Here is a 27,981-nt window from a genome sequence, read left to right as displayed (position 1 = left end):
GTCACACATAGGCCTAATTTGCCTATTCTCCTATGAGCACATACCTTGGGGATTAAAGAAACCAGTCATCCAAAACACATTGGGTCTCCCTTCAAATATCCAAGTAGAAAACTGAGCATTTCTTTCCAAAAGTTCGGTAAACCAGAAGCCCAGGGTGGATGAATCCCAAGACACTCGCTTCCAGAGCTGAGGTATACGAGCATCATACATGTTGTCCAGGGCGTCTCGCAAGTTCTGCAGAAGGTGAGGTGAAAGGGTGTGAATAATAAAAATCAACAAAAGAAGAAAATGACTACTGATATAATGGCAGCTCACCTCACTCATAATGATTGTTCCTTCGATTGCCAGTTTTAGATCATTCAGGCTACTGCGCAGGATTGAGATGACTCTCTGCATTCGGTCGATTTCTTGTCTAAGAAATATGTTCATTGAATTAAGGTGCCCCATCTTTACCAAACGAGCTTTCACCTAAAAGAAAGCACACAATATAATAGAGGAGAGTTTTAAAATCATCTGTCACTTCTCTTTCAATGTCCTTTCCTTTCTCTATTCATTTTCATCCTCCAGTTGTGTCTCCACAGCCCAAATGAACTCTAAAATATCTCTTGCAGAACCAAACTTGCCATTAAATTCTCCATTTCCCGCTCTTCAAAAACTACTGTTCAACTAAAATGATTTTTATTTCCTACTGATTGTACTTAGTTGATAATTGGAAATGTTACTTTAAAGAGCTGAAATAAAATTGTGCCTTTCTTCCCTTCCAAATGACTGTCAATGAAATATTCTTTTGCAATCCAACCTTTATAAGAATGCAATTTGAAATACTTTTTTTTCATAACGCTCACCACGTTGTTATTAGAAATGTCATGGAAAGTTAGTACAGCCCAAATCTTTTACAGAACAGTAACCAGTGAATGTGATTAGGTGAAGTCTCCTGAGATCATTGTTCCCTGGGGGAGGGTGGCTAAAGAGCACCTTCCCTAATCTAATCAATGAAAAATTTGCCTTTGTGGGGGAGCCATTAAGTACCCGTCATTTGTTCCTTTTGGTATATCATTTATTGACCCTTTTGAAGAAATCAATATAAAAACTCAGGTTGTGGAAACAATAAAATATAACAATTATTGGAAAATTAGCCAGCATGTATACATATTTCAATTTAGTGACATATGTTTGAAGAAAAGACTGAGTTTGCACACTGGCAGGAACTGATAAAGAGATTGGAACTTTCTGCTGGCCACATTCAAAGAGATGCTGGCATCAGAAGAGCGAGAATAGACACGTGGGCATCTGTTAGTGAGAGAGAGATGAAGAAGGGGAGGGGTATTGTAAAACTGAACAGCCTGAATGGGGATACCCGTGATGGTAAAGCAAGTGGTGATGAAATGACAGTCAAACATGCCAGTGGAGGACCCTAACCCATCTGCCATGTCAACTTCTAGGCAGTCTCCCAAGTTCCCAGGAAGAGCTTATAATGTTGTAGGACCCACTACCCTGTTCTCATCTCTATCCTGAGCCTTCAGCACCCAGTGATCGCAGAGCACATATATCACTCTTTGAAAATCATGGCTACTCTGCGGAAATTCACACTTAAGGAAAAAGGAAATTAATGGAAATACATTTGCAACCCCCATTAGTGGGAAATTAAGGTATTGGCTACAATGTAGATCAATAGCTCAGGTACCTTTTAGCAGGCTAACAGCCCCAAACAAATTGCTTTGCCCTACTTACAGTTTTAAAAGAGCAATTTAATTTGCAATAGAGGTATGCTTAGAAGAAACTTAATTTGAAAATGTAAGTTTAGTACAGGTTTTATTTTGAGTATGGTTATTGTTCCTACCTAAAAGTGTCTTTTTATGAATAAAATGAAAGATTTGCTGTAGTTTTGCATAGGATTTTCATGTTTCTGGGATCAGGTAGGATTTTCTATGGCCATGTGGCTCCATTTTTACTATGGAAGGCGATGGTATAATTAAATTTTAATTTACGAAATTCACTTCACAGTCACATTTTCAAGAACACATCTCTTCTATATATATAATAAGGAACACTAAAAAGTTAAGTGGCCTTGGAGGAGAAGCAGTTTTAGATGTTTCTTCGCACAAATTCCCTCCCATACAATAATCCACACAAGGGAGATCCTCACTCGGCTCCCGTAGGTCATTGCTGTGGTGAAGCCTGTTAGCTTCAGCACCACCCCGTCTCACGCTATCCCAAGGTCTTGATCCAACACCATCCTTGCGGTCTAATCATACAGAGTTAAGCTTGTTTATTTATGTATTTATGTATTTATTTATTTAGACAAGCACTGGGTACAGTCAGAAGCGCGGGAGGGTGAGAGAATTCACCAGAGACAGAGCAGGGAATAGAACAGGCAGACTGACGAAATACACTGCTGAGGGGAGCAGCATGTGGCAGGAGAGGTCTGTGAGCCATGTGGGACCCTCGCCGGCGGCCGGGGATTGAACCGGTGCTGCAGAGGCTGCGGGCAACTTCGCAGCCCAGCGCTCAACCGCTGCGCCACCAGGGGAGGCCCCAGAGTTAAGTTTTATTTCATTTTCACTTGCCAGTTTTTTTTTCAGTTTTTGAAGGCAGGTGTTTTAGTCTCATCTATCTCCTGAAGACCACACACAATGAACCATTAAAAATACATACTTAGAGGGCCTCCCCTGGTGGCGCAGTGGTTGAGCCCTGGGCTGCGAGGATACCCGCAGCCTCTGCAGCGCCGGTTCATTCCCCAGCTGCCGGCGAGGGTCCCACAAAAAAAAAAAAAAAAAAAAATTTAGAATATTTATCCATTAAAAATATTTTCTCTTCTTGCAAGGAAACATAGGTTCTAGACTCAGGCCTGTGTTCCAGGGCTTGTTCTACTACTTCTCGGCTTGGCGTCTGCTGGGACTGTCCTGGGGGCTGGGTGGCATGGTGAGTGTAAATCTCCAGGGCAGTGCTGGCATATGAGGAGAGCTGAAAAGTGCCAGCCACTGCCTACAGCTGCAGTCTGGAGCTTGGGTAGGGAGCATCAGCAGAGAGCCAAGGAGGCTGAGAACAGGAGAGGCCCTGGCAGGAAGGCCACATCAGAGGACCTCCTCCAGAACATCCCCACCACCCAGAAATTTTGCCACAATCAAACATTTATTAAGATCAGCAGTTTTCATAGTATAGGTCAGGACCTTTCAAAAGCCCAGGGATCCTTTTAGAGGTGCCACAAGGCTAATTTTTTTTCATAGTAATATTAAGATATTATTAGACCTTTTTTACTCTTCTCCCTTCAGGAGTGTACAATGACATTCCAGGGCTGCATGACAGGTGATATCACAGTAGAATGAATGCAGAAGGAGGGATGAGAATCCAGCTGGCTTCCATTAAAAGCCAGGCATTAAAGAGATTTTGAAAAAAAATGCAAAATAATACCATTCAGTAAATGTTTTGTCTTGGCAAATATGCTCATTTTTTAAAATAAAAATATTATTTGTGTCAACATATAATAGGCTTATTTTTTAAAAAAAAGATTTATTTATTTATTTATTTATTTATTTATTTATTTATTTATTTATTCATACAAGTACTAGGTACAGTCAGAAGCGCGGGAGGGTGAGAGAATTCACCAGAGTCAGAGCAGGATGCAGAACAGGCAGAAGGACTGAAGTACACTGCTGAGGGGAGCAGCGGGCGGCAGGAGAGGTCTAGCGCGCCATGTGGGACCCTCCTCTGGTGGCCGGGGAGCAGCCGGGAATCGAACCGGCACTGCAGAGGCTGCGGGCAGCTTTGCAACCCAGCGCTCAACCACTGCGCCACCGGGGAGGCCCTAATAGGCTTATTTTTATTCTTTATAATATATTAATATTGTTTTTCATTTCTCAGTTTATATTTCTAATAATATATTACATGCCCATGGTTATTACCCACAAATAACAAGTTATTTGGGGTCCTCCAACATTTTTTTGAGGATCTTGAATTTTTTTTTTGTTTTAATTTGAGAAAAGCTCTTCTAGATTAACAAACACCTGGGAAGGTTCAAGAAGCAGAAAATCATTGCCACCCAAACTGGGGAATGAGCTCATAAATTACTTGCTTTCCTATCACCTGGTTGAAAGGGCTGAAGGAATGAAAAGAATGGGGGGCAGGAGACAAAAAGAAGCGATATGTTTAAAGAGTGGACACAGCAGGCTTGGTAGAGAGGTTTGCAGTCAGGAGGGGTAAGCCAGGATCCAAAGCCAGAGGAATCCAGAGATGGGAGGAGACAGAACAGGCAATTGAAAGAGAAACTGCAGTAAAAAGGAGAAAGGCATCCCCAAAACATAGACTATAATTCGCAAGATGCTTGAGAAAAGGTAAGGAAGAGAAGACCAAAAGATTAAAAGAAAACTGAAAAGGAAGAAGGAATGAGCAGAGAGAGGAAAAGAAAACACGTAGTCCCAGGACTGTGCCCAGCTCCCCGCACCCCAAGATGCCAGGACACCCCCAGGGAGGGGCCCTGCTTACCTCATGGGGAATGTAATCAGAAGGCAGTTTGCTCAGCATATCTTCAGATAGTCTGTACACAATAGCTTCCCGGGTCTCTCCCACTCCACCTCCACTCTCTTTGGGTTGAATATTGGTAATTGTTTCGAGAACAGCAGAAGCAGTGTTACTCTGATACCTGATTTAAAAAAGAGTGAACTGCTCAGAACATAGTAGGGAAATGTACCCTGGGAGATCATTACCAAAGTTAAAATGAAATGATAGAATCACTTAAGTTAACTCCCACTAAGAAACAAGCAAACAAAAAATCCCTGCAAGAATGAAAAAACTAGAGATTCATTCTACTGCCTCCTAACAGGATAGCAAGAACATCACAGGAATAAAGAGCCCTCTATTGTCAGGGAGAGTGTGTCCCCAAACGTCCTTGGCAATCCAAAGAGGAGCAGCCGATCTAGCTCATGGCTAACCTAAACACCTCCCACTGGAGACCAAGCACATCTTTTCTTCTTTCCCACTTACGGACTGGTAATAAGAATCTGCCATTCTAGAACAATCTGCCCCATCAAAGAGGACCACTCACTATTCCTCACTCAATTATACATTATTAAAAATATATTTGGCCCTTTCTAGTTTGTTTTCTACTTTCCCACTGTTTTTATGATTTACATGTCTGTTGGCATCTATTCCACCTGTCTGAATGCAGTCACCTGCCTTTAAAACCTGGAAGGGATCATGCTCAGCGAAATAAGCCGGAAAGAAAAAGAAAAATACCGGATGGTCTCACTCATAGCAGGAATCTAGAAAACTTAAATAAGGGACCAGGAAAAAGAATAACTATAAGAAAGTAGAAATCAAAATCCACAAACAACTATGAACCAGAGACACTCTATGGGGGGTGGGGGACGGGGAGGGGAGGGACTGGGGTCAAAATAAGGGGGTTGCAATTGTATGGGGAATATAAAAATGAAATTTATAATAAATAAATAAATAAATAAATAAATAATAAAAAAAAAAAACAAAAACAAAACACCCAGATATTCAATAAAGATTTCTTATGTATCAAGCACTGAGTGAAGGGCTAGGATGTTATGGTGAACAGGTCTCTTGCCTCAGTGCCTTTCTTTAGTGGAGGAGAGGGACATTTGTCAATACCATTGGAATCTGTGTTGTGGAGGAAAAGAATAGGATGCTTTAAGGGAGTATTTGTCTGTCTCTCACTCTCACTTTCTAGTTCTCTGTTGGTTTGACTAGATGAGCTGAGGTACAAGAACATAGTTTGCTTAAACTTGCTGGGTTTAGACACATAAGTGTGTGTGTGGGGGGGGGTGTGCGCGCGCATGCATGTGTCTGTGTGATTGTGTATTGGAGGCCATTTATACTAGCTGATCAGAGAAGGTCTCTCTTAAAATGTCACATGCAGGTTGAAACCTACCATGTGAGCAGGTAGGCCAGGAAAGAGTGGTGGAGTGGGAGGCAAGAAAGGATATTCAGATGAAAGTTAAGGCCTGCAGGTGAGAAGACTTCAGTGCCTTGAGGAACAAAGACAAGGTTAGTGAGGTTGAAGCCAGTGATGATGGACAGGATGGAGATCAAACAGGGGCCAGACTACACAGGCACATGTGGGCTACTTGAAGGATTCTGAGTATTACCCTGAAACAATGAGCAAATACTGAAGATTTCCCAAATTGAGGTGCGGTATGATGAGATTTAAATAATTTATCACCTATAAACACCACACAATTAGATTGTTTGGGGTTATTGTTTTGTTTCATTGCTTAAATTTTATCTCTTTTCCAGATGTCAGTTATATTTACATTTCCTTTCATAGGCGTTAGAGGCAAATCTAAAAGGGATTTAACAAATGCTTGTGATTAGTGACTTGTTTTTTGGTATTATTTCCTCAGACATAAAATAAGTCTTTGTGATAAGGTAATCTGTATCAAAAATTCAAATGTACTTTTTTAAATGTAGCAATCTCCTAAAAAGAGAATCAGACATTTCCATTTGCAACAGTAAGGTGCAATTGTTACCCTGAAAAACTCCTGAAATTAAGTTAAAATGGTGGATAAGATATGAAAAACATTTTTTAAAATATGTTACTGAGCTAATAAGAAATGAAGAAATCCTCTACATTGTGTCAACACAATGTAGAATGAAAGACTGCATCCAGCGAAATAAGGCAAATTTTACCTTGGGGTATCATTTAACCCCTGGTGTTTTGAGTTTCTGTTTGGATGGTATGATGAGAGAAGGGAAATCCTACATCCAGGGTGGGAAGGCTAGTAGCAATCTCCTACATAAATCTTGGACCCCATAGGACTATGCCTTCAGTATCAGGGTCAACTAGAAATAGCCCACCAACTAGAAGGGGATGATAGGTAAATTGAGTACTGGGGGGAATCTATCCTGACAATTCTTAATTCACAGTGTTTGTGACATTTATTATCATTTATTTGAGTTACCTCAAATCAAAAGTTTATTTCCTTTCAGGGTGGTCCCAGGAAGTTCCAAGTAGTACCTGGTAGAAGTAAATTCCCCTAGAACAATATTTCTCAATGCAGGTTTCAAAGACTTCAGTAGTTACTAATAGACAGGAGTTCACAGTCAAATGTCAGAGTCAAGACTCAGGTACTGTGGCCAGAGTTAATAGAAACAACAAAAAGCAGAACCAGACCTGAAAAGATCTTAGTGAATTTTCAGAGGCACCTCATAAAACATGTTTTTACTACATTGAAGAATAAAAAGAGGTGATTAAAAGTATAAGGATAAAAGACAGGAAGTTATAAACATTAATAGCATGTTTTAAAAAGAGCCAAATAGAATTTCTGGAAATAAAAATTAGTTGAGACTTAAAACATATTGTTTCTTTTTTTAATTGCTGCTATAAGATATTACAACAACAAAACTGCTGGCTTAAAACAACACATATTTCTTTTTTCTTTTTTAAAGATTTATTTATTTATTCATACAAGCACTGGGTACAGTCAGAAGCGCGGGAGGGTGAGAGAATTCACCAGAGCCAGAGCGGGGAGCAGAGCAGGCAAAGGACCCAAGTACACTGCTGAGGGGAGCAGCGGGCGGCAGGAGAGGTCTGTGCACCATGCAGGACCCTCCTCCGGTGGCCGGGGAGCAGCCAGGGATCCAACCCGCGCTGCAGAGGCTGCGGGCAGCTTCGCAACCCAGCGCACAACCGCTGCACCACCGGGGAGGCCCCAAACAACACATATTTCTTATCTTATAGTTCTGTAATTACTAAGTTTGACACAGGCATACCTTACTGGGTTAAAATCAATGTATCTACAAGGCTGGATTTCATTTTGTGAAAGGTCTATTTCTTTGTTCATTTGAGCTGTTGGCAGAATTCACTTTTTTGCAGTTGTAGGACAGAGGTCCCCAGCCCCTCACTGGCTGTCCACTGAAGGCCCTCCCCATCACTTAGAGGTCATATACATTCCTGGACTCATAGCTTGCTTCCTACATTTTCAAAATCAAGTTCCTCTCTTGCACTGAATCTTTCCCCTTTCTTCCATTTCATCTCTCTAGCTCACTCTTCTGTCTCCCTCTTCCATTTTTATGAAATCTTGTGATTAAATGGGCCCACTTGGATAAACCAGGATTATATCCACATCTCAAGGATCTGTAATGTTGTAGAAAGGTTAAGAGTCATGTGGAAAAGCTCCAACATCTCAAAAAAGCTTTAGAAAGATATAAAAGAAGAATAAAAAGAAGTTTATAAAATAATGACTGAGAACTGATGAAAGATGGAAATACTCAAGTTCAGAAAACTCAGTGAATCTGAAATAGGATAAACAACAAAATAGAAATCGGTATCTAGACATGTATCACAATGATATTATAAAACACCAAAAACAAAGAGAATATCTTAAAAGCAGTCAGAGAAAAACAGATTATGGAGAAAGAAGGTAGAATTAGACTGAAAGGCAGTTCCTCAGCAGCAACAATGGAATCCAGAAGAAAATAGAATAATGTATTACATGTGCTTGGATAAAACAACTATTAACCCAGACTTGTTTACCAAGCAGAGTAGAATAGATGTTTCACCAAAGAAGATATGTTACAGCCAATAGCACATAAAAAGAGGCTCAACCTTATCATTTATTAGGAACATGAAAAGTAAAGCTAAAATTAGATGCCACTTGAATGGTTTTAATAATTTTTAAAAAACAGACAATAACAAGGGTTGACAGAGATTTGGAGAAACTTGAACCTTCATACATTTCTGGAGGGCACTGTAAAATGGTGCAGTTTATTAAAATGTTAAGGGTACATTAGCCATATGATCCATTATGTTCCTAGTTACCTATCTGAAAGAAATGAAAAGACATATCCACACTAGGATTTGTTCATGAATATTCATAACAGCATTATTCATAATAACTCAAAAGTGTAAATAAACCCAAATGTCCATCAACTGGTGGCTAAACAAAATGTATATTCTATATCAGAATATTATTTGGCAATAAAAAGCAGTGAAGAATTGATCTGTGCTACAACTGGGGTGAGCTCCAAAACTTTTTGCTAAGTGAAAGAATACATACACAAATAACCATACAGTATGTGGTTCCAATTATAGGAAATGTCCAGAAAAGGCCAATTTAAAGAGAAAGTAATTTAGTGGTTGCCTGCAGCTGGGAGTGGAGGTGGGGAAGGAAGTCAGAACTGATTACAAACAGGCACAAGGATTCTTTTGGGGGTGATGAAAATGTTCTAAAATTAGACTGTGTTGATAAGTGCACAACTCTGTAAACTTTCAGAAAATCATTGACTCTTCCACTTAAAAATGAATGAATTTATGGTAGACAAATTATACCTCAATAAAGCTGTTTTTTAGAAAAGGAGAGCAAAACAGACATTTTCAAGAAAAAAAAAAAGTTTATTCACAACAGGCCTCCCCTGAAAGAGAGTCTAAAGGATTAACATCAGAAAGGAGAGTAATTATTATTATTATTTTTAAGATTTATTTTATTTATTTATGCATACAAGAACTGGGGTATAGGCAAGATTGGCGGGGGCAGGGGTGAGAGGGTTTACCAGAGACAGAGTGGGGAGTAGAACAAGTGGATCTACTGAACTACACTACAATGCTCACAAGTGGGCGCAGTGGGCAAGACAGGAGAGGTCTACTGAGCCATGTGGGTTAGCTCCCTGGCTGGGGATCAAACTCATGCTGCAGTAGCTGGTGATAGCTTGACAGCGCTGAGACTTTAACCCCTGCACCACCAGGGAGGCCCAGGAGGATAATTATTCTGATGGAAGATTTGAGGTATAAAAAGAATGGGTGAGCATATAAGCATTGTGGTGTAACATAATAATTATAAATATAATTTTCTGGTGAGAAAAAAGACAAGATAAAACTAAATAAAATACTGAGATGCCAGGAGAGAAGCGACAATAAAATAGGACAAAAATTGATTTTCAGCTAAAAGTCAAAAAGGAGGAAGAAACAAAACATAGTGATGCAAAAAATGCTTTAAAATATTTTACAATTACATTTTATGTTTACACTTTATATTTTATACAAAGCTATAAATTTGCTTATATCTAGCCAGTATTTAATAAATCAGCTTAAAAAAGAAATGCTCAAATAAGTGTACACAAATATATGTACAAGACTATTGATTATAATGGTTGTAATAAATTCTAGTATGCTCTGTAAAAATCTACACAGCCAGTAAAAATGGTTATGTAGCCCTGTATTCATTGGTAAGGCAAGGCTATTAAATCGCAATTTTAAAAAATAAAATAGCATAGTACAAAAACCATACGGTATGATCTAATTTTTTTTTGTTGATAATATTGAATGTACAGGCATAGGGGGGAAAAAGCCTAAAAGCATATTTTGAAAATGGGATTTTTGTGTGGTGAGCTTTTTTTGTAATTATCACTTTATGCTTTCTATTTTCTGTATTGTTGATTTTTCTCAATAAGGAAGTACGGTCTTTATAATAAAGAGTACTAGCACCATTTCATTTGTAAAATAGAGAAAAACTAGGCCCCCAGAGGCTAAGCCCAGCACAAGTATCAAGAGCTCTGCCAGGATGAGTCAGGGACAAACGTAGTGTTATTGAAACACATCTTAAGAAGCCCTACTTATCTTCTGCTGGTGCTCACAGCACAAGGACACAGAGAATTACACCTTCCTCTCTATCCCTAGGTACAAATTAAGCAACCTTTTTAAAAAATGGCCCCACTAACTAGCAGAACCCCAAGGATCAGTTGTTAAGGTTGTCCAGCTTTTTTGCTGATGAAATAGACACATTTTGTGCAAAACGAGGGAATCCTATTCAGCTGGCCTGTAATTACTTAGGAAACAAGCTGAAAAATGGAGGAGACGCTTCTGTCCTCAGCATTTTTATTTGATTAGCAGGTAGAAGACCACATCAGGACCAATCCTGCAAACTACTGCATCCTTGCCAAGAGTCCTGACAAAAGTAGATGCATCTGTCACTGTGCTTTACATAGTGGTCTGCCAGTCAGATACAGTCTTCATGAGGGTCAGACCGAGTAAGTGTCTGTATCAACCAGAGTTGGGGCATTACCTTTAAACACGTGAATGTTACTACTAGGGACAGAAACATAAAAGTTGATTTTTTTAAAATGCAAATTGATTTTGTATAATTTATACATAATTTTTAATTTATTTTTTACTACTTGTGAGCAACCTCTAGTAAGATGTTGGTACTAGAATATCCCCAAAGGCACTTATTTTATTTAATTGTATTTTTTTTTTTATTGGAGGTAACAATGTTTTACAATCAACACATGATTGGGGGTATAGGTTCACACCTCTTCAGTTGTAAGTTGCCACACCACACCTGCCACCAAGCACCCACAATCCTCCCCCATAGTCCATTGCCTGCCCCTTTTACTCCTTACCCCATCCTCTCCCCTTCTGGAAGCCTCAATTCCGCAGTCAGATTTCTAGGTTTGTTTTGGTTTACTTTCATTTGTCCCTTTGTTTTGTTATCTATAATTCTCAGGTGAGTGAAATCATCCATTGTCTTTCTCTTTCTGACTTAGCTGGCTTAGCATAACCCCCTCCAGTTCCATCTATGTAGTCGCAAGTGATAAGATTTCATCTTTTAGTATTCCACTGTGTAAATATACCACCTCTTCTTAATCCATTCATCTGTGTAGGGTAAAGAAAATGTCAGGCTTTTCTGCCCTTCCGCCATCAGGATAGATGATGGATCCTTGTCCTGAATGCATGCCTGATGGCGGGCACCTGGAATAGGGTGTGGGCATAGGTAGATGGGATTCACCTGGGCTAAGACTGTGCTTTTAAGGGCGGCGTCACGGGGGGACGCCAGCAGCCCCAGCCAGCAGCAGCAGAACCTGAAGGAGAAGCCGAAGCAGAAGCAGAGAACGCCAGAGAGCCCAGATAGAGTAAAGACTTGCTGGGGGCTGGGAGGCCTGCCAGCCTCCCAGCCCCCCCAGCCAGCACCCCTGCCTGCCATATGCCTGGTGAACCCCAAATAAAAAACCTGCAAAACTACTGAGGACTCTGACTCCTCCTTGACCCGGTCTGCATGGGATCAGAAAACCTGCACCATGTCCAGTCCGGCCCCTTACAATCTGTCATTAGGCACTTACGTTGTTTTCATAAGTTGGCTATTATAAGTAGTACTTGCAACGAACATAAGGGTGTATATATCCTTTAGAATAAGTGTTTTTGCATTTTTTTCAGTTGATACTTAGGAGTGGAATTTCTGAATCATATCACAGATGTATTTTTAATATTTTGAGAAGCTTCTAAACTGTTTTCCATAGGGCAGGACCAATCTACATTCCCATCAACAGTGTACAAGAGCTCCTTTTTTCCACATCCTTGTCAATACTTGTTTCTGGTCTTTTGATATGGACTATTATCATAAGTATGAGCCGGTGTCTTATTGTGGTTTTGATTTGCATTTCTCTGATGATAAGTGATGCTAAGCAATTTTTTCACTTGCCTTTTGGTCATCTGTATCTTCTTAGGAGAAGAGTCTATTTAGCTCTTCTGCCCACTTTTTGATGGAGTTGTTTTCTTGTTGTTGAGTTGTAGGAAATTTTTGTAGATCTTATATATTAGCCCTTTGTGAGATATATGATGTACAAATATTTTCTCCCACTCAGTAAGATGTCTTTTCATTTTTTATGATAACTTCTTTTACTGTGAGAAAACATTAGTTTGATATAGTCCCATTTATTTATTTTTGCTTTTGTGTCCCTTGCTTTGGAGTCAAGTCCCCAAACATATCTTGGAAGTATGTCATGGTGTGTTTTGCCTGCTTTTGTCTATCTATATATTTATTATGGTTTCATGTCTTAGAGCCAAGTGTTTGATCTATTTTGAATTAATTTCTGTGTATGGTGTGAAATGGTGGTCTAGTTTCATTCTTTTGCATGGAGCTGTCCAGTTTTTCCCACAACTATTTGTTGATAAGACTTTCCTTTCTCCAATGTATACCTTGTCTCATATGTAATAAATTTACTATACATATACATATGGGTTTATTTCTGAATTCTCAATTCTATTCCATAGGTCAGTATATCCATTTTTATTCCAAGCCATATTGTTTGAATTACTATAGTTTCATAGTATAGTTTGAAGTCTGGATATTTCTATTCTTTTTTGTTATGATTGCTTTGGTTATTTGGCTAATGTTTGCTCTTTTTCTTTGACGGATGCCACTGAAACTTTGATAGAATTTAAATTTAAATTCACTAAATCTGTATATTGCTTTGGGTAAAATGGCCATTTTAATAATGTTAATTCTTCCAATCCAGGAGCAGGGAGTAACTTTCCACTTCTTTGTGTTTCTTCAAAGACATTTATTTTAAAAGTTGAAAAATAAGTATATCAAACACACACACAATTGCACAATGGACTAGAGAAAAAAAATCTTAGTAAAATGGAACAAAGGACAACCTATTCCTGAAATATGGAGCTATCTCTGTTTTTTTTTAAGTCATATGAACTATTGGAAAATAATATACAGAAACCTTGTTTAAATAAGGACAGAAGACCAGAAGAGAGTTCTTGTGTACACATAATCAGTTCACAAAACAGAATGCAGGCAGAAGAGTCAGGCCTTGCAGCTCTTAATAAAAAGTGACAGCTTTGCTGCTTCAGAAGAAGAAAGAAGGAGGCTTGATCAATGGAGAATGCTATGACCTGCAAATGAGAAACCACGGCACTGTCCTCCAGCCAACTCTATGTTTACAACAAACTTTCTAAAATATGCCTAAGTGGTTTCTTCTCTTATTCAGAGGAAGTGTATGCTGTCTTGCCATGAGGTCACACTTCCTACTTTTTGCCATTGTTACTAGGCAACTCATCATGTGGGTGAAATAATGTACTGTTTATTTGTTTGGGATCAACAAATACAAGAAAAATACAAAAACTCTCAAGGGGAAAACTTACAAAAATAGCTGATGTGACAACAAAATGAAGTCATAAAAAGTTAAGGATCCACATGTTACTAAAATCTTTTCAAAAATTTAAATTTGTCTGTGATTCATATTAGGCACGATCTCATTTTAGAGTTTGACACAGTAATAATGACAGAGCAAGTGGGTAAATTTCCATGTTAGAGAAGATGCAGGTGTCACCCTTGCTGAAATACAAGGCAAGTCTGGGTAATGTTAAAGCTGTGATTTAATCATGAACTCCATGTCTCCACATCTCCATCAGCAACAAGAGCTCTCTGCTCCTAAATCAAACATATCCAAAGCCTTGCTCATTGCTTTCATTCTCACCGTCCCTCACCTGAAATAGTCTTTATTTCACATTGTCACATCATCAACGCCTTTGTCAGCTGCCCAACCTAGAAATTTCAGAGACAACCTCCTCTTTGATGTGGCTACCCAGCTCTTTTTGTTTTCCACATTCTGTTTCCATCATTTCTAGCATTCTCTGGAAATTTCTAGTAGCTTTATCCCCACTGTCTTTAGAAAATCATGCCCCAAATCTTCAAAAGCCAGTCTCAGCATTTGCATCAACCTCACCACTGGGAGGCCCTTCTTTAATCACCCCCCCCACTGCTGTAGGCCCATGGGTTCACCAAACTTACACATATCTTCAAGACCCACCTTGCCTGGTTCATTTGTTTATGTGCTCTCCTATGTGCCTTTACTTTTTTCCATTGTGCTGAAGTATTTTACTTTTAAATTGTCTATATTTAAGGTACACAATTTGATGCTTTGATGTATATAAACATCCTTACAATTGGTCAATTTCCTGCTTCCTTGCATCCTGCCCTTTTTGTCCCCTGGGGCTGCAGTTTCTTCCTCCCATTCCTTCTCTCTAACCTGAGAGCCTCTGCACATCCCTTAAAGCACAACCCAGAGATGGCCTGTCTCACTAGCATATTTTGATCCCTAAGATGGAATTTATTGCTCCTTTGCTATATATATATATAGATAGATAGATATATCTATATAGATATAGATACATCTATTGATATCAGAACAAATGCATATATATATATATCGATTTTAGTGTTCATCATATTGTATTACATAACTGTTAACCATTCATCTGTTTCCCTAATAGGTGATGAGCTCCAAGGGTAAGGATTGTGTCTTTCTAATCTTTTCATCCCCAAGTCGGCTAGAGAGTATGTTCTCAATAAATATTTATTTGTTGAACTGAAGCCAATCAACTTGAATTCTATTAAACCTAAAATATAAAGGAGAGAAATTCTCTAATATTTAAAGGGCATGAAATTTAATTATATGTTCCTTCTTATAGTAAAGGTAGAGTATATTATCATTGCTATTTGTCTATTTCCTGGCATGTTTCTACACACAAAGGGAAATAGATCCTTATTTATTTATATAAATATACATGTTTCTTAAAAGGCAGGAAAATCAGAAGGATATAATTTGAGGGTGAAAGAAAACTATTTTTAAAATCATTTTTAAATACATCTTTAGAGGTGAAAGAGAAGAAAAATCACAGCAAGTTTTCATTCATGCTAAGAAAATCCGAGTTCATGCTTCCTACTTTTTCTAGCTATAAGTAAAATGGGGCAAGACCCTACCCCAGGATGAGAACCCCATCCTGGGAGTCTCAGGAGCTGTCTCGGCTCACCGTCAGCTTAAATCTTCTTTGGAACGTTCTTCCCAAGCACCGGGTGCCAGCATCTCATGCCACTGTGTACATAACTGCCCACTCTTGTCCTGGCCTGGCCATGTCACCAGCACTCCAGAGAGAGGCAATGGAGATGCTGCTGCTGCTGCTGCTAGGTCTCACCTAAGAAATCACCTTCATGGTGGGTGATTTTATTTTATTTTTTTTTTAATGAGGTTATCTGAAAGCAGTCCTGAGACATGGATGTCGGGAAGTGGACTTGAAAAGCCTTGAATTCGAGTGCGCAAGCCCTCCAGTTCCTCTCATTTTATCAGGCAAGGAGTGCTGGGGCCGTGCCACTTCCGTTTCTTTTTCTACAATGTGATTTTATGTTTGCAAAGATATGAAAGGCGAAAGCCTGATTAGCTAGCTATAACGGAGAATGGTGAAGATCTCTCTATGACTCAAAAGCCCAAGGGGTTTCAGGAACAGTTCCCATAAATGCTCTGAGATGAAGAATGAGAACTATAATACTCCAGGAGCTTTTGGGTACCAAGTTGCTTCTGGAAGAAAATGTCTCTTTGGAGTAAATATGGAAAGCAGCTCATGCTGGTCTTGTAGCTTGGTGGTTTGGGGAACTCATCTACCTCATCTCTGTTGGGTGGGAGTGTCAGAGTCACGGGTGATAAAAATGGAAAGCAACTAAAACACAGAACTGTCTACAAAATAAACAATTAACCATCTAATGAGATATTAGTGCACTATCATATCCAAACTGGTCTAGATTTATCTACAGCTTTGCACATGAAATATCAATGAGCATAAATTTCAAAAAAATCTAAAACTCAAAAGCATCAGCTAACACTAAAAAGAATACAATTAAATTCTTCCTGCATAGAAATGAATATAAAAGTTGTAATGAGACATTTGATAAATTTCAAAAGGTAGAAAAATATGCATAACTGCTAATGAGAAAAAGAGTGAAAATAAATAACTGTTTCGACATTGAGATAGTTGAATTTGCCGAGTCCTTGGTATCTTATAAATCTAGATAATAAAATGTGAATAAATTACGCATTTTTATGGTTTCTGTCACCAAGGTATCTAAGCTCTTGGGAGAGATTTTACTTGTTTGAAAACATTTATTCTGCTTGAATCCCCTCCTCTTTTTACTTGTTTGAAAACATTTATTCTGCTTAAATCACCTCCTCTTTTTCTTGAGCAGGAACCCAGGAGAGAGACTTGTAGCTCTCCTTCCCAAGTCTCCTTCCTTATCTCTCCAATTTATTAATACTAACTTCAGAGTGCAGATAGGGCCATGGCGTTCCTCGGCATGACCCAGTGACAGCCCATGAGTCTTTGTGGAAGCCAGAAAGCTTGAATGGCATGCAGGTGTGATTAACTTATCACACCAGTTAATAAGGGTTCCTCTAGCTGAAGACATTCAGAGAGGTTTCACCAAGATGTCTCGGAGATCACTCCTTTCATGGTTTCACCTGATCTCTCTGCACAAATGCATCCGAACCTGTCACTCGGGCTCCCTGTCCACGTTTCTCTCCCTACTGAAATACATCATAATGTCTATCCCAACTCAACACTCCCCACATAGGACTCCGTAACTCTCCCTCGAATGCACTCCTGTTCCCAGTTCTTCCATCACCACAGGCCCCTGGCCAGACATGGCAAAGGAATCTTTGATTACTTCTTTCATTTCACACAGAACTTGGAGAGTTACATCTTGCTGGAATGGGGAGGGTCAACTTGGGAGACCAGAGGTAGGTTTTAGCTGGGAAGCCTTTTCCTTTATTGCTTACTGCCTCCTAGTGGCCGATGGGGGAACGGCGCGGGACTGGAACGCAGCCCTCCAAGAAGGCTGGCTTGGTTGGAGAGAGTAAGGCTGGGTTACAGTCACCAGGTATTTCAGAGCACAGAGGAAAGAAGGAGCAAACCCAGGACAAAGCTCGGTGAGAGACTGAAAATCGCCTAACCGTGAATTGCAGGACAGAGCCTACTGCCGGAACAGGAACCAGAAACAGACCAAAGTCTCTAGGGAGAAGGAAGCAGGAGTGGAGGTGGAAGGCCCTAGGGCCCATCAAATGGTAACTTGAGATTGAAGAGACATCAGGGGTTGAGGGCCTTGGGTCTTCCAGGTCAGCCAATTGTCTCTCTCTTAAAAAAAACTTCCACTTGAGGCAGAGACCAGTGCTTTTTATCTAACTTCACTCAGTGTGCGAGCCTGACACTCTGTTTTGGTAAAATTGGGTCTTTGAGATAGTCTGTTCATCCGCATAGGACTTAAATAAAGGAATATGTGCTCAGCTTCACTCAAAATCAGAGAGTATAAATTAAACTATGCTAATACTCCATTTTCTTACTTGTCATATTATAAAAATTCAAAAGCTTCACTAACAATCCGTTGATGACACTGTGGTCAGAGTGCAAGCAGCACCGCCCCCTGTGAAGGAGTGTATCCATCTCCTTGGGAACACAGCCCACCCACACAATATACCTGAAATGTATTTCCAACAACATGAGAAACCATCAGCATGAGATTATTAATTGAGGATTATTTGGGATAGCAAAAATACTGGCAACAACTTAAATGCCCATCCATAAGAGGATGAATGAATAAAATATGGTAAACACAAACATAAAGTAACAGGAAGCTGTAAGACAATAATGAAGACGATATTAAGAACTGACACTGAGTGATTTATAGGATGGATTGTTTAGTGAAAAATACAAGACACAAGGTAGTATATATTGAGAGAATGGCAACTTTGTACAAGAAAAAAAGGCTAATAAGAACATGCATGTGTGTATGCACGAATGTATGTATTCACGTATGTAGGTATGAGCAAAAAGAAACATGGGTGATAAACCAGAAATTCCTTTCCCCCATAAAGGAAGGGGGAAATGATTGAGAAGGTGTGAGATTTCTCTATGATCATATTATCTAGTTGTGATTTTAGAGTCATGTTCATGCTTAAATGTAATATAAATAAAAACAAAGGAATGCACCTATACATAAATTGATAGCATATAACCATACAGAAAAGACAATTTGAGTAACTTTTGAACCTATTATTCTATACCTCAGAGGGGATATATTCTAAGAAAAGAATGTCAAAGAGATCTTGCCTTTGATATGTTTGTTGGTGGCAGTGTAATTCAGAGTAAATGAGTAAATATGGTGAAGTTGCTGGGAACCAGAGTTCTCATTAAGAGGTATCATTATGAAATGAGGGGAGAAAAAGAAGGGCCCTGAGGTGTGCAACTGGAATTGGAGTCACTAGCATAGCTCATGACTAATGTTTTTTAAAACATCGTGATTTTTTAAAAATATCTGTATTTTCCTTTTTTAAAATTTTGTCATTTTTAAAATTGTTTTATTTTATATATATTTTTACATCATTTTTTTTTATTTTTGCACAATGTATGCATTTTTATCTTGGCTATAGTCTCCATAACCTTGTTTTGATCCTACTCCCTTCTCCCTCCCCATAGTGTATCTCTGGTTTATAGTTTCCTGTTGATTTTGATTTTTACTTTATTATAATTAGTCTTTTTCCTGGTCCCTTATTTAGGTTTTCTAAATTCCTGCTATGAGTGAGACCATCCGGTACTTTTCTTTTTCTTTCTGGCTTATTTGGCTGAGCATGATCCCTTCCCGTTCCATCCATGTTGCTGCAAATTGCATGAGTTTGTCTCTTTTGATTGCTAAGTAATATTCCATTGAATACATGTACCACATCTTGATCCAGTCATCAATTTTTGGGAATTTGGGTTGCCTCCATAGCTTACCTATTGTAAATAGTGCTGCTACAAACATAGGGGTGCAGGTGCCCTTTCGAATTAATGTTTTTGTGTCCTTTGGATAAATACCTAGGAGTGAAATTGCTGGATCATATGGAAGCTCCATCTTTAGCAGATTGAGGAATCTCCACACAGCTCTCCACAATGGTTGGACCAGTTTGCACTTCCACCAGCAGTGCAGGAGAGTTCCTTTTTCTCCACATCCTCGCCAACATTTGTTGTTGCAAGTTTTTTTTAATATGTGCCATTCTCACTGGTGTGAGATGGTATCTCATTGTAGTTTTGATTTGCATTTCCTTGATTACAAATGATGCTGAACATTTTTTCATATGCCTGTTGGCCATTTGCATTTCCTCTTTGGAGAAGTTTCTTTTTAGCTCTTCTGCTCATTTTTTGACTGGGCTATTCACTTTGTTTTTGTTGAGTCTCATCAGCTCTTTGTAGATTTTTGTGACCAGTCCTTTATCACTAGTGTTGTGTGCAAAAATTTTCTCCCAATTGGTGGGGTGTCTCTGTGTTTTGGTTACTGTCTCTTGCTGTACAGCTTTTTAATTTGTATGTCTTTCTCTTGTTTTATTGCTTTGGATAGGACTTCCAGTATTATATTGAAAAGCAGTGGTGAGAGCGGACAACCTTGTCTTGTTCCAGATCTTAATGGAAATGCTTTCAACTTTTCACCATTGAGAATGTTATTAGCTATGGGCTTGTCACATATGGCCTTTATGATGTTGAGGTATGTTCCTTGTGTCGAAAATTTCAAGGGCCTTTATCATAAATGGGTGTTGTACTTTGTCAAAAGCTTTCTCAGCATCTATGGATATTATCATATGTTTTTTATATTTCTTTTTGTTGATGTGTTGGATATATTGTTGGATTCCGTTACCTAAATTTTATTGAGGATTTCTGCATCAGTGTTCATTAGAGAGCTTGGCCTGTAGTTTTCTTTTTTTGTGTTGCCCTTGTTTTGTTTTGGTGTTAGTGTACTGCTGGCTTCATAGAACGTGTTTGGTATTATCCTTTCCTTCTCAATTTTTTGGAAGAGTTTGCGAAGAATAGGGCTAGTTTGTTTCTGAATGTTGGGTAGAATTCATTTGTAAATTCATCTCGGCTGTTGTTTTTGGGGAGGGTTTTGATTACCATTTCAATTTTACTGCTTGTAATTGGGCTGTTTAGGTGTTCTATTTCTTCATGATCTAGCTTTGGGTGATTGTAAAGTTGTAGGACTTTGTCCATCTCTTCTAGATTGTTGAACTTGTTTGCATATAACTGTTCGTAGTAGTTTCTGATTATTCTTTTGATTTCTGCTGTGTCTGTTGTGATTTCTCCTCTTTCATTTGTGATTCTATTTATTTGTGCTTTCTCCCATTTTTCCTTTGTGAGTCTGGCGAGGGGTCTATTTAATTTAGTTTTTTGAAGAACAAACTTTTGGTTTCATTGATCTTTTGGATTGTTTTTTTTAGTTTCGATTTCATTGATTTCTGCTTTGATTTTTATTATTTCCTTTCTTCTACTGGTTTTAGGTTTTTTTGTTCTTTTTCTAGTTCTTTGAGATGTGAGATTAGGTTGTTTCTTTGAGTTCTTTCTTGTTTTTTGATGTGAGCCTCTATTACTATACATTTTCTTCTTATTACTGTTTTTGCTGCATCCCATACATTTAGGAAATTGGTGTCCTCCTTATCGTTCAACTCAAAGTATTTTTTAATTTCTTCTTTGATCTCCTCATTAATCCAGTAGTTTTTCAATAGTGTGGATTTCAATCTCCATGAGGTAGGAGGGTTCTTTGCCTTCTTTTTATGGTTTATTTCTAGTTTGATGCCTTCATAGTCAGAGAAGATGGTTGGTATGATTCCAATCTTAGTGTGTCTGTTGATGTTTGTCTTGTGTCCCAGTATGTGACTGATGCTGGAGATTGATCCGTGTGCACTTGAGAAAAATGTGTACTCAGATTTTTTGGGGTGTATTGTTCTATAGATGTCTGTTAAGCCAAAGTGGTCTACTACTAAACATAGAGCTTCCATATGATCCAGCAATTCCACTCCTAGGTATTTACCCAAAGGACACAGAAACATCAATTCCAAAGAGCACCTGCACACCTATGTTTATAGCAGCACTGTTTACAATAGCTAAGCTTTGGAAACAGCCCAAATGCCCAAAAATAGATGACTGGATCAAGAAGATGTGGTACATATATACCATGGAATATTACTCAGCATTCAAAAAAGATAAACACATGCAATTTGCAGCAACATGGATGGCACTGGAAGGGATCATGCTCAGTGAAATAAGCCAAAAAGAAAAAGAAAAATACCGGATGGTCTCACTCATAGCAGGAATCTAGAAAACTTAAATAAGGGACCAGGAAAATGAATAACTATAAGAAAGCGAAAATCAAAATCAACAAAAAACTATGAACCAGAGACACTTTTTGGGGGGTGGGGGGCGGGAGGGAGGGATTGGGGGTCAGAATGGGGGGGTTGCAATTGTATGGGGAATATAAAAATAAAATTTATTATAAAAAAAAAAGCCAAAGTGGTCTAGATCCTTATTTAGAGCTTTAGTGTCCTTACTTATTTTTTGTCTTGTTTATCTATCCATTGTTGATAGCGGTGTGTTGAAGTCTCCCACCACATATGTATTTTCTCTGATGTCTGTTTTCAGAGATGATAATAGTTGTCTATTTTGGTGCTGCTTCATTTGGTGAGTATATGTTAATGAGTGTTATGTCTTCTTGATGTACTGCCCCCTTGATCATAATGTATTGACTGTCTGGGTCTCTTTTTACCTTTTGGAGTTTGAAATCTGTTTTATCTGATATAAGTATAGCTGTTCCTGCTTTCTTTTTTGGTCCATTTGCTTGTAGGATTGTTTTCTGTCCTTTTACTTTCAGTCTATTTTTATATTTTGTAGTTAAACGTGTTTCCTGGAGACAGAAAAGAGTTGGATTTTGTTTCTAAATCCAGCCTGTGACTCTGTGTCTTTTTATTGAGGAGTTTAGTCTGTTTACATTTAGAGTTAATATTGATATGTAAGCATCTGTATTTGCCATTTTGTTTGTCTTTTCTGTGGTTTTATTTTTTGTCTTGTTTCATTCTTATTCTCTCTGTTGGTTCCAGTTCTAGGTCTCCTTGTAGTATTTTTTGGAGTGGGGGTTTAATCATAATTAAATTCTGGAGTATCTGTTTGTCTGGGAAGGTCCTCATTCTTTCTTCAAGAGGAAGGAAAACTTTGTGGGATAGAGTATTCTTGGTTGGCATTTGTTGCCTTGGAGTTTCTTGACTATGTCCCTCTACTCTCTCCTTGCCTGTAGTGTTTTTTCAGAGAAGTCTGATGTCAGCCTGATTGGTTTACCTTTGTATGTTATCTGTTTCTTCCCTCTTGTCAGTTTCATTATTTTTTCCTTGTCTTGGATTCTTGGAAGCTTTACTATTATGTGTCTTGCTGTATTTTTTCTTTCATTATTGAAGTTTGGTGTTCTTCTTGCTTCTTGTATATCTATTTTCAGCCCCGTCTTCATGCTTGGGAAGTTCTCTTTGATTATTTCCTTGAATATTTTCTCTGTTCCTATGTCTCCCTCCTCTCCTTCTGGGATTCCTATAACTCTTATATTTCCTTTCCTCATGGAGTCAGATAGTTCCTGAAGTTTTTCTTCATTCTTTTTCCTTCATACTTCTCTTTCCTTTTCTGTTTTGGTTCTTCTTATTTCTGTGTCTTCAAGAGTACTTATTAATTCTTCCATTTCATCTATTCTGCTTTCATTGTTTTTCCCAGAGTTCCTCAGCTCCCCAATTAATCCTTTGATCTCCTGCATTTCTTTCACTTCTCTCTTTAGGGACTCAATTTCATTCTTCTGATTGTTGATTATTTTTCTCATATCATTTTTGACTTCTTTCAGTTTTTCAATCATGGCGATTTTAAATTCTCTGTCAGGAAGGTTCAGAAGTTCTTCCAAGTCACTGTTGTTGCAGTCTGGTGGTTGATTTTATTTTTGTGATGTGTCCTTTCCCTGAGGACTTACTTGGTTGCTTATTGTTTTTCTTCTCCCTGCTGCTTGTTTTCTGATTTGTCCTATGCATTGGGACACTGTGTCACTGGTACTGGCCGGCATCGCTTTGGTGAGCTTCTTCTGAGATGTCAGAAGGTCTGGCTGTGGTTCTAGCCCTTTCTCAGTTCCACACAGTTTTGGTGACCTCACACAAAGCTCCCTGTCTTAAATATGGCGTGTCTCGGGCCTGGTTATTGATTACTCAGTGAGGCTCATTCACCTCAGTGATGGTTCCCGTGGGTCTCCCCACAAACCTAGGTCGTGGGCACGGGGACCTGGGCAGCTGCAATCCACATATGCTTTTTGAGAAAGCACACGTGCTTTTCCACACAAGCTTACCAGATGGCCTTTGGCTATTTTCAGTCTCTCCACAGAGTCCTTATCTTCCTCTAATGGTGCCCAAAGCCATCTGCTCACCTCCATGGTGATTCCTGTTTCCGTTCACGGGGTGCGGTGCCTGCAATAGTTCCTTTCCACTCACTGTCCCGATCGATCTGTGGTTTGTTGTTGTTGTCATTTTCCTCCTTTCTGTTGGTCATAGTGTGCCAGTGGTGGAGGGTAGCAGGGTTCTGAGCTTTCCTCTCTTCTTGTCCTCTTTTATGGCAACTTTCCTCTTTGGGCAGTTTGACAGAGTCATGCATTTATCTTCCGTGTCACGGTTCTTGCAGGAAGCTGCTGCTTTCCCTCCCTATTACCTTTTTTTTTTTTAATGGGATGACACTCGCAGCGTTTCCCTGCTGCCATGTTGATCCGTCTCCTTTTATCATCTAAATATATGTATTTTCTAGCTCTGTCCACTGAGGCCTACACATACACATATACTCCACACACACACACATACACACACACACACACAAATAGATGTGGTATATAGTTATATATGGCTATAACTGTACAGACAGAAACATACAGATAGAGAGAAAAGGCAAATGGAACAAATGATAACAATTAGTGAATTTGTGAGGATTTGTAATAATTCAAGATTCAAAAAAAATTCACTTATTTCCACAACACTGGCTCCATCCCAATTAGTTGCTTTTCTTTGGATTCTTCTAGTTCTGGGAGCTGGCAGTCGTCACCCAGGCAGGGAGGTGCTACCTTGTTAAGTCAGGGTGAACTGGTTTCAAATTTGGTTTATGCTTTCTTGGTAGGGCCTATAGTACTGGGCAGGATCATATTCTCTGAGAACAAGCTCTTTGGACTCCTTGGGCTTCTGCCAAGAATGAAGTCAAGGTTCAGAACCTGCCTATGAGGGACCACCTCCATTTCAAATTTACAAGCATGTTATCACATATTGGCTATTTTTCTGCTACTACCATAACTCAAGAGTTCTTTGTATAGGTTATCCCCATTGATTAGATTCTTCATAATCTAGAAGAGCTGAGTATTGCCGACTCATTGAACAAATATTTCCTGAACATCAAGCACAGTTAGCCCTGGGGGCCAGTAGTGAAAAGAGACAACGTGGAGCTCATGTGTAACGATGGGAGATCCATAATAGCAAATAAAGAAGTAAATATAAAGTCTGTTGGCTGGTGATATGATCTATGGGACAAAGCAGGCCAGGAAGATAAAGTCTGGGTTGGCAGTAGGGGAATAGCATGTGATTTTTAAATAAAGGTGAAGGAGGAAAGAGACTTCAGTTTGCTTTTCTGGCAACACAGACCTCAGTCTGGTCATTTGTTGTCTGTGTGCTGAAAATGTCACCTTTCAAATATCATTGAAAAGGTGACATTTAAGCCAAGACTGGAAGAGGTAATAAGGTGAGACACAATGATATCGGGGGGTAAGGGGGGAAAAGCATCCCAGGAAGTATAAATTTCCTGCGGTAGGGGCAGATAGTATTATTGGGTCTCGAAGGTCATCTGTAGGTCACTGTCAGCCTTTGACTCAGCATGAGACAGGAGCTTTGGAGGGGGGTTCTGAGCAGAGCAGTAAAGGGAAATGGAACAGTGAAGGGAAATAGAAATAGAGTGTGGTCTGACTCACACTCAGCTAATGCGAAACTATGTTCTTCTTTTTAGATAATGTCTGATTCTCAAATGGATCCCTAAGGATGCTTTTTTTTTTAATCTCTTCACTTCTTTCCTGTCTCCAACTAACTTATGGTAATTCCTTTAAGCCACAGAGCCTGTACCAAAGAGCCATCAACCTTCCACCATGGGGTCCATTCATGGGGCTGCTGGGTCATGCCCACCTCTTTGAAGATAAGCATCAGCACAGGAGAGATGAGAGGATATGGAGAAGGTAGAATTCCTGTGGGTGGCAGAGGCAAAATGGTCAACTCTCCTGCAGAAGGGGAGGTGTGTGTCAGGGTGCAGAGAAGATGAATAGAGCACCCTGGCACCTGGGAAAGCCTGAGAAGGGCTGAGGACCAGAAGTTAAGATGTGCACATGCCCATCATCCATACCCCATGACAGGGTTGTTAAAACTGCAGCTGTGGGCCTCCCGGCAGTGCAGCAGGTTGAGAGCAGTGCTGTGAAGCTGTCCACAGCCTCTGCAGTGCGGGTTCGAGTACCAGCCAGCCAGGGAGATACCCACATGGTGCAGCAGACCTCTCCTGCCTCACCCACTGCTCTCCTCAGCAGTGCTTTTGGTCTGCCTGCCTGTTCTGCTCCCAGTTCTGTCTTTGGTGAATCCTCTCACCCTCCTGCACTTCTGGCCTGTACCCCAGCTCTTGTATAAATAAATAAATCGTGCCGCTCGCCCCGACCAGCCCCTCGGCTAACACCAGGACGCCGCCAGGATGCCGGCTTATCACTCTTCTCTCATGGACCCCGAAACCAGACTGATTGGCAACATGGCACTTTTGCCTATCAGGAGTCAGTTCAAAGGACCTGCCCCTAGAGAGACAAAAGATACAGATATTGTGGATGAAGCCATCTATTACTTCAAAGCCAATGTCTTCTTCAAAAACTATGAAATTAAGAACGAAGCTGATAGGACCTTGATATATATCACTCTCTATATTTCTGAGTGTCTAAAGAAACTCCAAAAGTGCAATTCCAGAAGCCAAGGTGAGAAAGAAATGTACACGCTGGGAATCACAAATTTCCCCATTCCCGGAGAGCCTGGGTTTCCCCTAAATGCAATTTATGCCAAACCTGCCAACAAACAGGAGGATGAAGTGATGAGGGCCTACTTACAGCAGCTGAGGCAAGAGACCGGATTGAGACACTGCGAGAAGGTTTTTGACCCACAGAATGATAAACCCAGCAAGTGGTGGACTTGCTTTGTGAAGAGACAGTTCATGAACAAGAGACTTTCAGGCCCTGGACAGTAAAGCCAGCCCAGCAGACACCGTCTCGTCAGCCATGGACAGCGCTTTACAGCAAGATGTACACAGTTCTTTGCATTTATATCTTGCAGTTTTATACAGAAGGAGAAGTGAACATGTCTTTTCTTGAAAAGCTCTCTATCAACTGCCTGTTCTGTTCCCCACTTTGTCTCTGGTGAATCTTCTCACCCCCTACATCTCTGGCCTATATCCCATTAGTTGTATGCATAAATAAATAAATCTTAAAAAAAAAAAAAAAGAAAAGCTCTCCATCAACAATTTGGGTGGGGGTTGAGTGAGGGGAAGATGGGATATCAGACTGATATGAAATTTTCAGACTTGTTACCCATAATTGACAATAAAGAAATTTATAATGTTCCAAATAATTAAATAAATAAATAAATCTTTAAAAAAATAAAAACAACTGCAGCTGCAGGGGCTAGACTAGGAAAGAGGTGTGCCACACCCCTACTCAGTCATTACAGTTTCCCATCTGCCCGAGCTGTCTTGGTTTCTTCCATTTCCTGAAACCTCTCTCCTGGACATAAACACTGTGATCTTCCGGTTGTGGGCCAGAGACCCAAAGGAAAATAGCAGCTTGGGACTTGCATTGCTTGCTGTGGAGTTAGCTGGTCTTGTTTTCAGATAGAGAGATGAGGGGCGAGAACTGATTCAAAGGATGGTTCCTGATGGAAGCTTGAAAAAGAGCTTGGGACTTGGACGCTTTTCTTCTCTCTTCACTCGTATTCTCTTGCCACAGTGATGGGTCAGGGGCCTCACACTGCCGGCACCCCCAGACTTTCTCTGCAGCCTGGGTATATGTGCTAGGCTCCTGTGCTCGTGGCACTGTGTCCACCATGGCAGTTAATGCCAGAAGGATGCAGGTGAACAGTAAGGGAAGGAGGCCATAAAAGAGAGGCTCAAGCTGAAATACAGTTCTCCATCCTTCTTTTTCTACCCTCTTGGCCCTTTTAGGTTCTATTTATGACCATTATTTTTAATGGATTTTTTTGAGGTCAGAGACAAAGAGCTGGGGAAGTATAGTCCTATCGATGGAGAGCATCAATATCAACAAGCACAACTGGTTTTATGATATGACAGAGGAAAAATGTTCAATGCATAAATTAAAGCTTTAACTTTGTCATAAACTCAGGAGCATCAGGATTTAGTGAGGCAAGAGCAGGCCAAGATGTGACAAAGTTATAATTGGGAGACAGAAAGTGACACTATTTTTCAAAGTGAAAGAAAAAGAAGGGAAAGGAAAGAGATTAAGAGAGAAAAAAATGCACAGTCTTTGCCAGGCTGAG

The 27,981-nt window shown here is 39.6% G+C and overlaps 2 protein-coding genes across 5 annotated transcripts in view; one reads left to right on the top strand and one right to left on the bottom strand.

Annotated features, from left to right (window-relative positions):
• Nucleotides 1-27,981, bottom strand: part of DNAH8 (dynein axonemal heavy chain 8) — a 323,660-nt gene that overhangs the window by 16,795 nt on the left and 278,884 nt on the right. For 3 of the 4 annotated variants that reach the window (XM_037519635.2, XM_037519637.2, XM_037519638.2), the window contains exons 89-90: nucleotides 4,483-4,639; nucleotides 45-468 (exon numbers count right to left, since the gene is read on the bottom strand). In XM_037519635.2, the coding sequence (XP_037375532.1) occupies nucleotides 45-468; nucleotides 4,483-4,639 (581 nt within the window). The remainder of the gene's footprint in view (nucleotides 1-44; nucleotides 469-4,482; nucleotides 4,640-27,981) is intronic. The other variant, XM_037519639.2, reaches the window with a different exon arrangement.
• LOC119252418 (actin-related protein 2/3 complex subunit 3-like) lies at nucleotides 26,103-26,933 on the top strand. The gene has a single exon (XM_037519641.2). It carries the CDS (start codon nucleotides 26,144-26,146, stop codon nucleotides 26,678-26,680), a length of 537 nt encoding a protein of 178 aa, XP_037375538.1. The 5' UTR covers nucleotides 26,103-26,143; the 3' UTR covers nucleotides 26,681-26,933.

Source organism: Talpa occidentalis, unplaced genomic scaffold (genome assembly GCF_014898055.3).
Source record: "Talpa occidentalis isolate TD23 unplaced genomic scaffold, MPIMG_talOcc4v2.1 talOcc4.2, whole genome shotgun sequence".
In the NCBI taxonomy this organism is placed as follows: Eukaryota; Metazoa; Chordata; class Mammalia; order Eulipotyphla; family Talpidae; genus Talpa; species Talpa occidentalis.
Note: the sequence above shows the minus strand (reverse complement) of the source record. Positions and strands in the feature narration are given on the sequence as shown.